This window comes from Vigna unguiculata, chromosome 7 (assembly GCF_004118075.2).
Source record: "Vigna unguiculata cultivar IT97K-499-35 chromosome 7, ASM411807v1, whole genome shotgun sequence".
NCBI lineage: Eukaryota > Viridiplantae > Streptophyta > Magnoliopsida > Fabales > Fabaceae > Vigna > Vigna unguiculata.
Window position 1 is genome coordinate 38811860 of NC_040285.1, and position 16079 is coordinate 38827938.

At 30.1% G+C, this 16079-nt stretch overlaps 2 protein-coding genes across 2 annotated transcripts; both read left to right on the top strand.

Moving 5' to 3' along the window:
* Positions 1 to 3956: 3956 nt before the first annotated feature.
* LOC114192773 lies at positions 3957 to 6099 on the top strand. Its single transcript, XM_028082585.1, has one exon. The coding sequence runs from the start codon at positions 4140 to 4142 to the stop codon at positions 5934 to 5936; it is 1797 nt and encodes a 598-aa protein (XP_027938386.1). The 5' UTR covers positions 3957 to 4139; the 3' UTR covers positions 5937 to 6099.
* Positions 6100 to 13142: 7043 nt separating this feature from the next.
* Positions 13143 to 15222, top strand: LOC114189851. Its single transcript, XM_028078568.1, has one exon. It carries the CDS (start codon positions 13184 to 13186, stop codon positions 14990 to 14992), a length of 1809 nt encoding a protein of 602 aa, XP_027934369.1. The 5' UTR covers positions 13143 to 13183; the 3' UTR covers positions 14993 to 15222.
* The last annotated feature ends 857 nt before the right edge of the window (positions 15223 to 16079 follow it).

The following is a 16079-nucleotide window of genomic DNA, read 5'->3' on the forward strand; positions in this document are numbered from 1 at the left end:
GAATAGTGATAAATTGATTCGAACTCAACATTTTAGATTTTGATTAATGAAAAAATAAGTTAGTGTGCGTGATTTGGATTAAAAAAAAGTTTGTATGTCTCTGTAGTTATATCAAAAGCAAGACTGTAATACAAAGTTTAAAATCTCAGGCTAAATTCTATGTTTAACAAATTCGATCTCGGTCGACAACTACTTCTTTTCATCTATTTGATTCTAATAGTAAAATCAGAATTATCTCAGTTCAGTCCCTATTTTTTCCGTATCGTCATTCTTCTTAACGGGACTCGCTTATCTAATTCATTATCAGGAAGACTTTCAATACAGAACCTATATCACTGTTGGGTTTTTCAAGGGAGGATCACCGAAGAGATATAACACCAATGAGCATGAACTCAATCCACACATAAGAGATTGACACCACTCTTAATCCAAAACGTTAAAATAATAAGTTTATGAGTCTTTATCCTTATAAGGTGCTCAACTTTATCATTTTTATTCAATATAAAACTTAAACATACACTTGGATTTCAAACAACTAACTGATTGTTCTTTTCATACACTACACACATCTAATTTCAGTATAAGCCAATATCATTACATCAAACATAACCACAATGAAAATCATAAAACTCAAAACATTCTCATAGAACCAGATAGCGTCCATGGTATGGGAAGGATGTCCAAGCATTCATCAGAGGGTTCTATCAAGTGAGATTGCAACGGTACCATAAACGTATGTGAAATATAAAATCAAAATTTGCACCAAAATGATGGAGTTAAACATATATATATATATATATATATATATATTAGAATTGGAAAATAAATTGTAAAATAGTGAATTTTAAAATATATTGAAGCGTATCATTAATCAATAAAAGGACTAAATATTTTTCTTTATTCTATAGTAGGGAATGCTCTGTTTTTGTATTCACTCATATATGAGGGAGCCTGATAAACCAAAAACAATTTTCACAAGTGTCACAGATGATAAACTTGAAAATTCTAATGATTTGTATATAACATTTTCTTTTCTATTTCTTTACTCCAAAACTTAATAGAACAGTTAGTGTTAATATACACAATAATAATATTAAAACTTACTTTCTATTCATAATAAACATGTAAAAGCAAAACTAAACCACCCGTTAATTAATAAACAAAAAGCTTTTCAATAAACATCAAGTTGCAAGGTTATATATCTTTTTTGTTAAATACATAAAATCCTTTTTTTATATTTAAAAATATTTTTTACGTTTAGTTTTTTATATAGGCATGAGAAATGAAAATAAATTACTATAATCATATTAAGAATTAAATCTCAACTAAAATTAAATCAGGGACTTCTTTTTAATTTTCAATCGATGTATCATAGATCCTTACACCTGTTCTTCCCTCATTCTCATTTATATAATTCAATTATAAGTTAGGATAAGCCATAGATAAAACAAAATTGCAACACGCAAGAGTATAAAATGTTGAAAATTAAACATTGGAATAAATAGAATGAACAAAAATGTAGTAATATACAATTGTTAATGAATACAAAAAGAAAGATAATTAAATCACTGATTTTAGAAGATAAAAATTGGATTCCAAGATGAGGTAAGCAAAACAAGGAACACAACCAAATCTCAAAAATGCACCGAGTTATCTAATCTAAAATGATTTCATACATCTTTATATTAATCAAAATTGACATAATATATATATATATATATATATATATATATATATATATATATATTAAAATACATTTAAATACAATTAATTTGATGATTTGACTTTAATTCTACTTTAATAAACAATAATAACACTGTAATTTAAGAGTTATGTTTATAAAATATTACTTATTTTTTCTCATAATCCCTCCCCACATCAATGGATGTAGCTATCTTTAACTTAAGCGTTAAATATGTTTTTGGTCTGTTAATTTTTAGTAAATTTTGGATTTAATCCAATTTAGTCATTTATCTTTCGAAATACATGAATTTATTTCTTTTAATCAAATTTTGTTAAGTTTATTTGACATTTTAAACATGTTTCATAATAATATTTGACTTAACATTAAAGTAAAAATGTATCAAACAGTATAAACAACTCAAATACAATCCTGAAATACTTACGAAATATCAAATAATATTTAACCTAATATGTGGTTGATGTGAACCGAGTTTAAGGCAACCTACGATTGTTTTTTGACAAGTCCAATGGTTGAGAAATAATAGAACAGATCACGTTGATGCCTAAACCTAATATTTGGTTGAGAAGCTAAGTTTGGGGAAAACAACCATGTCAGGTTGAAAGGTCACGAACTAGAACATCCCTTAAGTCCAATAGTTGACAAGTAGTTGAAAGACACAGGATACCTATTACTGTCATCAACCACGTGCATGCCTATGAAAAAACTTATGATGTTATGTAGTACCAGTAACTACAGCACGCAAGTTTGAGTCAATAATCTTTCAGATGTTTAAAATAATGGTCAGAGTAGTTTTATGCAATATTCATAATCCAGTTTCAAAATATATGAAAATCGATCATAATAGTTTATGGTGGTTTTTGAACTCATTTAAAAGTCCTCATGGGATGAGTTCTTTGAAGACAAAACAAAGAGGCACACACTATTGTTGAAATCCAGTTGTAGTTTTTCAGACAATAATTGTTTGTTTATGAATTTTCTACATTACCTGTTTCTGTTTATAATTAGAGAGTTATTATCAGATGATATCCTTTGTCTTCATATTAATATAGCACGGGTGGACAAAATCCGTTTGAAAACAACTTCTAGTTTTTAATAGTCATTAGTTTATTGGCCAAATATATTAGATTATTATTAGAGAACCCAATACACAGGATTCCAACTAATTTTTAGTCCCTGATCTATTTATTTAATAATAATGTTAGAGGGGGATTTTAAGATGGTTTTTAGCTCTTATTTTAATTTTCACTTTAACCCTTTAATTATAAAAATATCATCTTCTTTTTAATCTCTCTATGTTTGTCTTTTTAAACTTTATATAGAAAATAGAGATTTTTTTTAACATTTTCTGTGCATCAAATGTAAATAGATTAAAAATAAAGTAAAATTTTTAGCTAATTATACAAAAAAAATGTAAGTAAAGACTTCCTAATATTTTTACCCATCACATTTTTTTAAACTATTAATCAATAGATGATAATGACATAATAGAGCTTAACCTAGAAAATGATTACAAATACTTAAATTAAAATTTAAGGAAGGAACTTTATTAACTTGGGAGGTCTAGAAATTTTTTTTTAAATATTAATTATTTTAGGAAATTAAACTCAATTTTATTTTATAAATTGGTATATTATAATGACTGATTATTTTTATCTCTAAAATTGGTTATGTAAGAAATTTAATAGTGTGAAATATTATTCTAATATTTATATATTTTAAGAATATAAATATTTTGAATAAAAATAATTAATAAATTGTATTTTTTAAATAAAATAATTATATATAATAAAAAATAAATTCTTTATTATAATGATGGTTATTTTACTTTTAACATAACATATATAATAGTATTTATGAATTCATGAAATACAAATTAAAAATATAGTATATATTTATATATGTTCACACGATATTTTAATTGTATTCTTAATTAACTATTTATAAATATATTATAAAAAAAATTTATTATTTATAAAAAAATATGACATTTAAATTAATTATATCTTTATTCTTCTATTAAAGGAAATTAAGAATGTTACTATTAAATTCAATTATATCTTACTCTTTTAATAGCATTTCATTTAATTAAATAGTATTCAATTAATACACTCTTTTTAATAGTATTTCATTAATTATAAATATCTTACTCTTTTTAAGAAGATAAAATTTCGAGGAAGGAAAACAAATTCAAATTTTATTTAAGAATATGGAATGTATATACAGATAGTTTTGTTTTTCTCTTCCTCTCGTGATTCAGCTGCCATCCCAAGTGAGAAAAGAACAACTCTCTGAATATTAAGTAGGAACAAAGAGAAAACAAGTCTATATATATTTAATACACACTCTCACAGGAGAAACACACTGTATCCACATATACATTGACTTCAATTTCCACGCACCTTATTCTACTACCAGGTGCTTGCTATCCACAAACATGGCGATAGGTGCAGTTTCCATGGGTGTTCATGGATGGGGAGACATGAAGAGTCTCAGCCTCCAAGTCATCACCGGTCGATGGTTCGTCGTCTTTGCCTCCTTTCTAATCATGGCTGCTGCCGGAGCCACCTACATGTTCGGTCTCTACTCCGGCGACATCAAATCCACCCTTGGCTACGACCAAACCACTCTCAATCTCCTCAGTTTCTTCAAGGACTTTGGTAGCAACGTTGGAGTCCTCTCCGGTCTTATCAACGAGCTCACTCCACCTTGGGTGGTCCTCGCCATCGGTGCCATCCTAAACTTCTTCGGCTACTTCATGATATGGCTTTCCGTCACTAAGAGAATAGCCAGACCCCAAGTGTGGCAGATGTGTCTCTACATCTGCATAGGCGCTAACTCTCAGTCCTTCGCCAACACCGGTTCCCTTGTCACCTGTGTCAAGAACTTCCCAGAAAGTCGTGGTGCTGTGTTGGGCATTCTCAAAGGCTACGTGGGTCTCAGTGGTGCAATCATCACACAATTGTACTCTGCTATTTACTATGACGACACCAGGGCTTTGATTTTGCTCATAGGTTGGCTCCCAGCTGCTATTTCCTTTGCTTTCCTTCGAACCATTCGCTACATGAAGCCGGTTAGGCAGACCAATGAGCTCAAGGTTTTCTACAACTTTCTCTATATCTCTCTTGGCCTAGCTGGGTTTCTTTTGGTCATGATTACTATACAGAAAAGGGTCAACTTTACTCAGAGTGAGTATGGTGTGAGCGCCGGTATCGTCATCTTCTTGCTCTTCCTCCCACTTCTTGTCGTTTCTATAGAAGAACATAAGATCTGGCACAGTAAAAGGCTTGCTTTGGTTGACCCTTCCCCGGTGAAAATAGTGACCGAGGGTGAAAAAGTGAAACCGAATGAGGCTACTAATGGGAACGCTTCAGTTACAGCAGTTTCCAACGACACAAAGTGGTGGGAAAATGTGTTTAGTCCACCAGAAAGAGGTGAGGACTACACGATACTTCAAGCGCTATTCAGCATAGACATGTTAATACTTTTCATAACTTGCATATGCGGTGTTGGGGGCACGCTCACTGCAATAGACAATTTGAATCAGATAGGATCCTCTCTTAGATACCCCAAGAAAAGTATAAGCACTTTTGTGTCCCTGGTGAGCATTTGGAACTATATGGGAAGGGTTTTCTCTGGATTTGTTTCTGAACATTTTCTCCGCAAGTACAAGTTTCCCCGTCCTCTCATGCTTTCTCTAACTCTGCTCTTATCCTGTGTTGGTCACCTTCTGATAGCATTTGATGTGCCAAACGGGCTTTATGCTGCGTCGGTGATCATCGGGTTTTGTTTTGGCGCTCAGTGGCCTTTACTTTTTGCCATTATATCAGAGCTTTTTGGACTAAAATATTATGCAACTTTGTACAATTTTGGAAGCGTAGCAAGTCCATTAGGGTTATACGTGCTTAATGTGGTGATGACCGGGCATTTGTACGACAAAGAAGCAAAGAAGCAACTCGCAGCGTTGGGGCTTGAGAGAAAGGAAGGACAGGAATTGAACTGTATCGGGGTGGATTGCTTCAAGTTATCCTTCATCATTATCACAGCTGCAACTTTCTTCGGTGCCATTGTTTCACTGATTTTGGTGGCTAGGACGAGAAAGTTTTACAGTGGTGACATATACAAGAGATTCCAGGATGCAGCGACGGTGTCAGAAACTGAAATGGCAGAGGTAGAGAAGACGAGCAAGGCAGAGAAAGATGCCAAACATATGGTGCCGCCGACTCAGAACTAGGACTAATATGGTAAAAGATGATCTTGTTGTAGTCAAGCTTCACACAGAGATTAATTAATTAATGATGTCGCCTTAAATATTAGACAATGTAATATGTAACATTATAGTTTGCCACAATTTCTTTGCCGTAGTGTATACTTTTCGTTTTCTCTGTCACACAAAACGACGTGCCCTTTTTTCGCATTTATTCTAGAACGAGTAAAATAGAATAAAAGAAACATGATTGCCGCGTTATTGTAGCGGTTGACTATTCTTGCTTCGGCTTCGTGGTTTGACTATATATATCTTTTCAAATCAGCAAAGGGTAACACAAGATCAAAGAAAAAAGAAATTTAAAGTTTGCACATTTAATTATAATATGCAAGTGGCTGCATGGCTAGTGTCTGATTAACAACACTATACATGGACTAAACTATATTATTTATCAAAATGAGTCTAATTTTAAATATATATATGATGTATACCTAAAATAATAATATGATTCTTACAGCTAATCAAGTCAACGTATATCACTCTAATCAAAGTTTTATTTGTCATGGCACTCAACAATTTGACATTTAAATATTAAAGAAAAGTTCCAAGAAAACACTTGTAGGAAGATATAGTAAATAAGTAGGAAAACACTTGTAAATGGGTTGAGGCATCTTCGGGTGTGTTATGCTATGATAAAAATAATTATATCATTTTCATATCCAACGAACTTTTACATACACTTTGCGTTTATTATTTTACCTTTTAATTTCTCTTTTTTTTTTTTACAAATACAAAATTAACTCTTTCAATTACTAAAATATTTTCAAAAGTGAATTGATGAAACTTCGACATTTCCAAGACAATAACCGAATTGGGTGAATCTCTCCTATAATTTGATGATTTGGAAAAAAAGTGATATATAAACTAAATCTTTGAAACCATTTAGGTAAGGTAAAAATATAGGACACCAATTACATACACTAAATCAAAATTTATCTCCAAATTTAAATTTAAAATAAGATCCATAGAATTCTAATTACAAACTGATTTTTTTAGTTAATCAGCAAATATTAGTTTTTGTCGATTAAACTCACAACCTCTTTTATTCTTACTTCTGAATCTACTAAACTAATTTTATTTCTTCACATTATTTAAATTTAACACATGACCTTTTTCTCCATCCTTTATAAATCCTAGTCCCTTTCTTTACTTTCTTTCCATCTAACCACTAAACTACTTTATTATTCTTAGTTATAAACAGATTTAACTCTCATTAGTTTTCACTTACCTAATTATTATTTATTTTTGAAATATTGTAAATATTGTTAAACATAATAATTTAACAGAATCTAAAATTTACTATATAACTGAAAATATTTTATACTAATCACATTTGCATCAATATTTAACATGTATTTAACTTGAAACTGTTCAAATCAAAGTTTATAAGTTATAATCCAACTGTGTTAACTGACAGATGAAGGAAACAAGGGAATTCAACAACTGTCACCCACGTGCATGTATTTCTAATTCTAGTCAAACTATTACATGCATCATCATGGTAGCAATAACATGTTTGATTAATAATAATACAGAATAAAGGAAATTTACCTAAACAAAAGTTGATGATGGGAGATGAGCGGTGGTCGGAGATTTCTTCCTCCACCTGCTGGGTCTGTGGTTTGCGTAGGCAGATAGTATTAGGTTTACATCCAATTTTAACCATAGATTATGATACCACTTATTAGGTTTACAGAGGAGGTTTTACCGGAGAGATACAACACTAATAAGACCTGAGTATAAGAAATTGACATCACTCTCAATCCAAAATCTTTATGAGTCTTTATTTTTATATAATGTTCTACTTTCTCATTTCTAAACAATGTAAAACTTAGACTTACACTTAAATTCCAAACAAATAGAAAGAAAAACGAAAAAAAATAATAATTGAGAAAACTAAATATAAAATTATATTAAAAGAAAACACAATTTACCTGAACATAATCCTAAATAATAACCGGTACGAGGACACATATTTTCATTGGACTTCGTATTATTAGTGGTTCGTTAGTTCTGTTATAAAGTTACGCTAAATCAAGAATAAAGGAATTTAAACGAGTGTTTATTATGAATGCCAGTGATGGTCAAAATAAGGAAATCACAACTCATGGTCAAAAAATTTCAAGTGTCTATCTATAGTCACAATGACTATACATCATATATATCTAAGCCTTCTAAAAAGATAAGAAAGATGATAAATGATATAGTTTTTTTTTTACTAAAATATCTCGAAGATTATAAGGAATTTATTTATAATTATTAATTACATCAAAATCACTTATAAATGCTTGAACTCATGTATTGGACCCATGTCCAATTGTCCCTTTATACTCTTTACCCTGTTGTGTCAGTCCAGGAATGTCACCATATTTTTTAGTCGGTCTAAGAAATGTCATGACCTTACATAAGATGAAGATATATCAAAAATTATAATTTGAAAAAAAAAATGACAAATTTTTTTTGTTTATACTAAGATATTGTTTTTTATTTTTATTTTTTATTTATTTTTAAAAAAATTCACTTGTTAGGAAAAGGTAAAAAAGTTATCAAGTTTGTTAAAGATTTTTTTGTCAAAATATCATTCCTCAATATATATTCTCACTGTGTTCAAAAATTAAAGAGAGAGAATTTTTTATATAAACTACAAAATTTGAATAACAAAAAAATAATGCTCCAACAAAAATTTCAGTTAAAATAATCTAATATATGTAGTTAATTACTACATATAATCAAATCCTGTTTCAAAATAGTAATTTAATTTTAAAAATAATAATTATATTAATATAGTAAAATTGAATTAAAATCTATCATATAGTATAAAATTTTAGTTTAAAAAATAAGTGATATAATTTAAAAGCTTAATTGAATGTAGTAATGACATATAGACAATAAAAATGTATTTATTAAATTATAAATTAATATATATATATATATATATAATAATTTTAATATTTTTATTATAATTATTTTTAAGAAGTATATTAATGATAGTTTTATAATTAATTAATATCAAAATTGTGTGGCTTTATTCCGCATATTCATTTTTTTATTTCACTTCATCTATATTTATATATAAAGAAATTTTTATTTTTTTTATTTATGTTTATCAATTTTATTATTTAAGTAAAAAAATAAATTTAAGTAATTATTTTATTAACTTTACTTTTAAAGTGATTACTTTAACTTTTATAAGTAATATGATTAAAGGATTTCTCTACTTTATAGTGAAGCGATCAGGCACTTAAAATAAAGTATGATGATAATTATTATAATTGTTATTATTTGATTCCAAAATTACTGTTGTAATTATAATTAATTTTAAATTCTAGCCAAAATATATTAAGGTTGCCATACTTTTAAATAGTTAATTTAGGAATAAACTGTTATTATTGTGCTTCTATTTTTTTAAATGACGAACTTCAAATTGTTCTACACTTGCTTGAAGAATTTGTATTATTATCGAATATGAATTGCAAATTAACATAAACAATATTAATACAAATTTTCCTAAGAAATCACATGACTTGGCAAAAATACTCACATCCATTGATAAAATCCGTGACGAATAAATACTACATGCGGATATTTATTATCCGCGGATAGCGGGTAACGGGTATTTTAATACCCGCTTATAAACGGGTCGGATACGGATATCATACTATCCGTACCTGCGGGTATCCGTTACCCGCAAAAAAATAAAAATAAAATTTAATTTATATTTTATTAAGTTAAATTTAATTAAAATTTAATTAAAAATATATTTTATTATGTCAAATTTAATTATAATTATAATTTAATTTAATTTGATTTATATTTAATTTATATAATTTAATATTAAAAAATTTATAAAATATATATTTTTTTTAAAATATTTGCGGGTATCGGATATCCACGGGTACCCGCGGGTTTTAAAAATATCCGCAGATATTTTTTAAACGGATATCCAACGATTAAACGGGTGGGAACAGACAGATTTTTTTTTGGTAGATCGGGTTGCGGGTGGACACTATCCGTGCCCGACCCGACCCGTTGCCATTCCTACACAGGACTATTAATTTTAATTATTTCCTATTACAATCTGAAATTAATTTGTAATAACAAATTTTAATCCTAAGCAAGTGTTCCTAAAATAACTTCTTTTAATAAATTTGGATTTTCTACTAGTTTTTTATGTATTATTTTTCTACTATGCTTTCTTAATACACGGATTACCATTAATTTTAACATTTTAAAATATATTAAAATGATATTTGAAATATCAGTACAGTGTATTCGTAATGTCCAATAGATGACAACACAAAAAAAAAAACATTAGAGAATCTATATTTTTTTAATATGTTTCATATAATTCTTTTTTATTATTTAACATTCTCCATAACTAAGAGAAGATTATTATAACAAGCCATGAATTATTTGTTGTGAAGATTTTTGTACTCTGATTATCTAAATATATATATCAGGAGACAGATACGATTGGAGTATATCATTTGATTTTCTTGTAGAATATTATTACACGGAATTGTTGAAAATCACTTATATTTTTATCCATTAATTATTTATTAGTGAGTTTTCTACGTTTCGTATCTATTGATCAGATCCAGATTCCACAAGAACCCAATATTCCAGGGTCAACAACTTCGCTCTTTATTTAATATAATAATATTAATAATAATATATAATAAAATAATTCCAGTTACCTAGCCGCCCTGTTGCCCATGAGCTGGTTTGATTTACACAATAATATGCGTCTAAACATAAAACTTACAATTAAGATTAGATTCAATTGAACACACATGCTTTAATTATATGATAAGAAGTTTAAACAAAATAGATATTTTATATTTTTTAGTGGGATAAACTTACAATTAGAGTTGTGAAAATAGGTAATTCGATCCAATTCACCATTGATTAATCATTTAGTGAGTCAATTAACCCGACTCATTTATTAGTGAGTCAACAAAATTCAAACTCGGTCCAATTCACCATGAGTTGGTGGATTAAAGAGGTTGGCTCACGGATCACTTAATTTAAAAAAAAAAGTACAATTTTTTTACTTTTTTTCGGTCAAAACTAAATTATAATTTTAATTAAAATCTAAATAAATTTTATACAATCCAAATACAAACTAAAATCACAAAAATACAACTTATCTATGTGTTGGTTAAAAAAATAACCTAACATGAACCAAATGCAAAAATCAACTTAATAAAAAACATTGAGTGACCATTTATTTGCAGATTGGCGAACCAAAACAATTCACTACGGGTCCAATCCGGGAGAGTCAGGTTCTAGGTGAGTCGGATAAAAAATCAACCGTATTGAAATTTTTAAACAAATTTCAACCCAACTCAACCTAAACCTGTGATAATCTTATTGACTCGCGAATTAGAGTTCTACTTACAATATATTTGGATATGAGCATTTTAACATGATTGGACAGTGGATGATTTATTTAACAAAACAAATTTGAAGTTATTCAAAGATTTTAGACCACATGAGCAACTTTTTTTTCTAAGTAAATACAAACCATATATTTATTATTATTATTATATGAAATTTTGTTTTGTTAATAAATTGTTTAAACCTTATTATAAAGGTACTTTTATATATTTAAAAATATTATTAATTAAGTTTTAAGTTTTTTAACAGTTTGTATATTTTCAATTGAAATATTTTGTTAATTGTGTGATATGATTGTTATTTTCTCTTCTCATTTTTAAATTTAAGATTTTATAATTAATATAAAGCAATATAATAAAAAAAATTTAATAATTATAAAAAAATCTTATGTGTTTTAATAAAAGCTGAACAAAAAATATAAAAATTTATAAAACACTTAAAATTTAAGTTTAATGTAATTATTGAACTCATTGAAATTCAAGTTAACTCATGTTTCTATCTTTGCCTCGCCCTCATACTTTAGTAATAGCAAAATTTTAATTCTACCTTTCATTTGCAAATATGACCAGAAATTAAATTTTAATGAATCAAGATTTTCTTAATGTTTGAATTCAATTAAAATGTTTTATTTGAAATTCACAAAATACACTTTGTCAAAAAATAACTTAATAGTTTTTGGTAAGCAAAAAATTTATGGTAATTTCTCTTAATTTTAAATTGAAATTATTTATTCTTTTTTATATACAAACTACAAAATAAAGTTGTAAAATACTCCAAACAAATATAATAAAAGATTCATTATGGCTGCCAATCCTTTTCCTTTTAAATATTATACAATAATTTCAATCTTCAATGACGAATATACAACGACACTATGACTTATTTTTTAACCACGACAAGGTCAAATGTTTTTTTTATTATTAAACACAGTGAAGAATGGAAGAACAACAAAGAAAGACAAAAACAGAATTAAGATACAAATAAGTGTATAGAAGATGGAAAAAAAGTGAGAAATGGTGGAAATTTGGTGACAGTGATTTATCAGATACCTCATACACAAGATATCAAATAAGATCACCATAATTGTGGCTACAAATCAGAAATGGAAGCTTACAAAATCTCTAACAGATTATGCATTTAAAGCCAACTAACAATGTTAAATATCTTTAGGATTTTCAAACACCCTCTCTGTCATCTATATTCCATATGTGGAAAATTATCTTGCAATCTTCTGTCATCTTTATATTTTTTAAATAAAATGAAAGAAGTTAGAGAAAAGTCAGTGGTTAGTGTGGTTGAGTAAAACGGTAGACAGAATAATGATTTAAAAGTAATTATAAACAAAAATTATATCTTAATTAGATATAAAAGGTTCACACACTAGAAAATTTTATAGTTGTGAACCCATCATCACTCTTTTCCAAAATATTTAAAAATGTAAAACTTACACTTCCCCAGTAAATATGTAGAAGTGAGTAATATATTTCTCATGCGCACGTTGACTTTACACTTTATTGGTCCATTCTCATTTCCTTTTTATTTTATCTTTCAATTTATGTTATCCATCTACTGTATATACTAATTTTGGTGAGTTCACAAAACATTTTCTATAAGAGGTGATGTAATGACAAATTAAAAAATAAAAGTAAAGAGTAATAGATTCTAATGTCATAATACATGACTGAGATTCCTTTAAAAAAACTGTAACGGTTAACTATGGTTGTTATATTTTTCATATTTTAAATACTCAGACACACTATATATATTAATGGTAGCTATTGTAACAAGCTGGAAGTGCTTGGTATTCACAAAACATGGTGATGGGTGCAGCTTCCATGGGTGTTCATGGATGGGGAGACATGAAGAGTCTCAGCCTCCAAGTCATCACCGGTCGATGGTTCGTCGTCTTTGCCTCCTTTCTAATCATGGCTGCTGCCGGAGCCACCTACATGTTCGGTCTCTACTCCGGCGACATCAAATCCACCCTTGGCTACGACCAAACCACTCTCAATCTCCTCAGTTTCTTCAAGGACTTGGGCACTAACGTTGGAGTCATGTCTGGTCTTATCAACGAGCTCACTCCACCCTGGGTGGTGCTAGCCATGGGTGCTGTCCTAAACTTCTTCGGTTACTTCATGATTTGGCTCTCCGTCACCCAGAAAATAGCCAGACCCCAAGTGTGGCAGATGTGTCTCTACATCTGCATAGGTGCTAACTCTCAGTCCTTCGCCAACACCGGTTCCCTTGTCACCTGTGTCAAGAACTTCCCAGAAAGTCGTGGTGTTGTGTTAGGCATCCTCAAAGGCTACTTGGGTCTCAGTGGTGCAATCATCACACAATTGTACTCTGCTATTTACTATGACGATACGAAGGCTTTGATTTTGCTCATAGGTTGGCTTCCAGCTGCTGTTTCCTTTGCTTTCCTTCGAACCATTCGCTACCTCAAGCCCGTTAGGCAGCCCAATGAACTCAAGGTTTTCTACAACTTTCTCTATATCTCTCTTGGTCTTGCTGGGTTTCTTTTGGTCATGATCACTATACAGAAAAGGTTGAACTTTACTCAGAGTGAGTATGGTGTGAGCGCGGGTATTGTGATCTTCTTGCTCTTCCTCCCACTTGCTGTTGTTTCCATCGAAGAACATAAGATCTGGCAGAGTAAAAGGCTTGCTTTGGTTGATCCTTCTCCGGTGAAAATAGTCACTGAGGGTGAAAAAGTGAAACTGAACGAGGCTACTAATGGGAACGCTTCGGTTACAGCGGTTTCCAACGACACCAAGTGGTGGGAAAATGTGTTTAGTCCACCCGAAAGAGGCGAGGACTATACAATACTTCAAGCACTATTCAGCATCGACATGTTCATCCTCTTCATATGTAGCATCTGTGGTATTGGGGGCACGTTGACTGCAATAGATAATCTGGGTCAGATAGGAAACTCGCTTCGATACCCCAAGAAAAGCATAAGCACTTTCGTGTCCCTGGTAAGCATTTGGAACTACCTAGGACGGGTTTTTTCTGGATTTGTTTCTGAACATTTTCTACACAAGTACAAGTTCCCTCGTCCTCTCATGCTTACTCTAACTATGCTCCTATCGTGTGTTGGCCACCTTCTGATAGCATTTGATGTGGCAAATGGCCTTTATGCGGCTTCGGTGATCATAGGGTTTTGTTTTGGAGCTCAGTGGCCGTTACTTTTTGCCATTATATCAGAGCTTTTTGGACTAAAATATTATGCAACTTTGTACAATTTCGGAAGTGCAGCGAGTCCACTAGGACTATATGTTCTTAACGTGGTGATGACTGGGCATTTGTACGACAAAGAAGCAAAGAAGCAACTCGCAGCGTTGGGGCTTGAAAGAAAGAAAGGTCAAGAATTGAATTGTATAGGGGTTCATTGCTTCAAGTTATCCTTCATCATTATCACAGCTGCAACTTTCTTTGGTGCCATTGTTTCACTGATTCTGGTGGCTAGGACAAGAAAGTTTTACAAAGGTGACATATACAAGAGATTCAGGGATGCAGCCACGGTGTCAGAAACCGAAATGGCGGGGGTGGAGAACGCAAACGGTGCAGAGAAAGATGAGAAACATGTGGTGCCAACTCATCGTGATCAGAACAGCGACTAACGATAAAGGATGATGATGTTGTTGACGATGAAAGGTCCAAGGGAGAAACTAATTAACAAATAATTTGGTCATACATGTTAGAAAAATGTGTAATGTGTTACATTTTCTTTGCTATGAGTATACTTTTCAGTTTCTTTGTCACACAAAAGGACGTGTCCCTTGTTCTTGCATGTATTCAAGAACCAGACAAATAAAATAAGAGAAACATGATTGCCGTGTTATTGAGTTAATTGCTAGTTTACTGATTTAATTATGAACTCATGCAACGCAAGTTACCCTGTTCCAGTTTATGCCTATCATCTTTAATTGTTTTATGTTTTGTTAAGAAGCTTCTTAATAGTGGGTTAGTGAAATATGAACTGTGATGTAACCAAGTACGAGAGATATTTTATACTTTAAACTTAGAAAAAATGTTAAAATTAAAATCATATTTATATTTTTGTGGAAAACGCTAATCCATCATTTTAATTTCCCACCCTTTTCTTGTTTCTTGGTACAATTACTTCTCGTCAGAAACAAAAAGTCTAAGAAGTGAAATCAGCAAGTTGTAAGCATTTCACATTGGTGTCCACACCAAACAAAAAAACAAAAACTGAGAAATGATCTGCATTTTTGGATATCTGCGAAATTGTCAAAGCCATGTTGGTGACAGAAATAGATGTTCACGGTTGGATAAAACAGACAAATTGTGCAGAAAAAATTAGTAAACGTTCAATTTAGTGATTTGTTGTATTTCGTAGCCATAATAATAATTTAAGTTTCTGAAATTTATTTATTTATTTATTTTGACGTGTATGATTGTTAGTTAAGTTCTGAAAATAGAGATCAATATAAAAAAATATAATGATTTAAATTTTTAAATAAACTCTAAACTTTCGATAAAGCTTTTAATTTCTTTTAGTTTAATAATTAATATAATAATGAGATAAAATTTAAGTGTACTAAATTAGCCATTTAAACTGTTGGTATGGTATGAACCTCTTAATGGTTTATTTAGATGACATAAAGGGCCCATTTGACCCATTTTGGTTGCCAACAAGTTACGGCCCATAAGTGGATTGATCAAGTTGATATGTGAATTAAAAAC

Coding starts and splice junctions, on each gene's coding strand:
- LOC114192773 (XM_028082585.1), top strand. CDS start 4,140: ATGGCGATAGGTGCAGTTTCCATGGGTGTTCATGGATGGGGAGACATG.
- LOC114189851 (XM_028078568.1), top strand. CDS start 13,184: ATGGTGATGGGTGCAGCTTCCATGGGTGTTCATGGATGGGGAGACATG.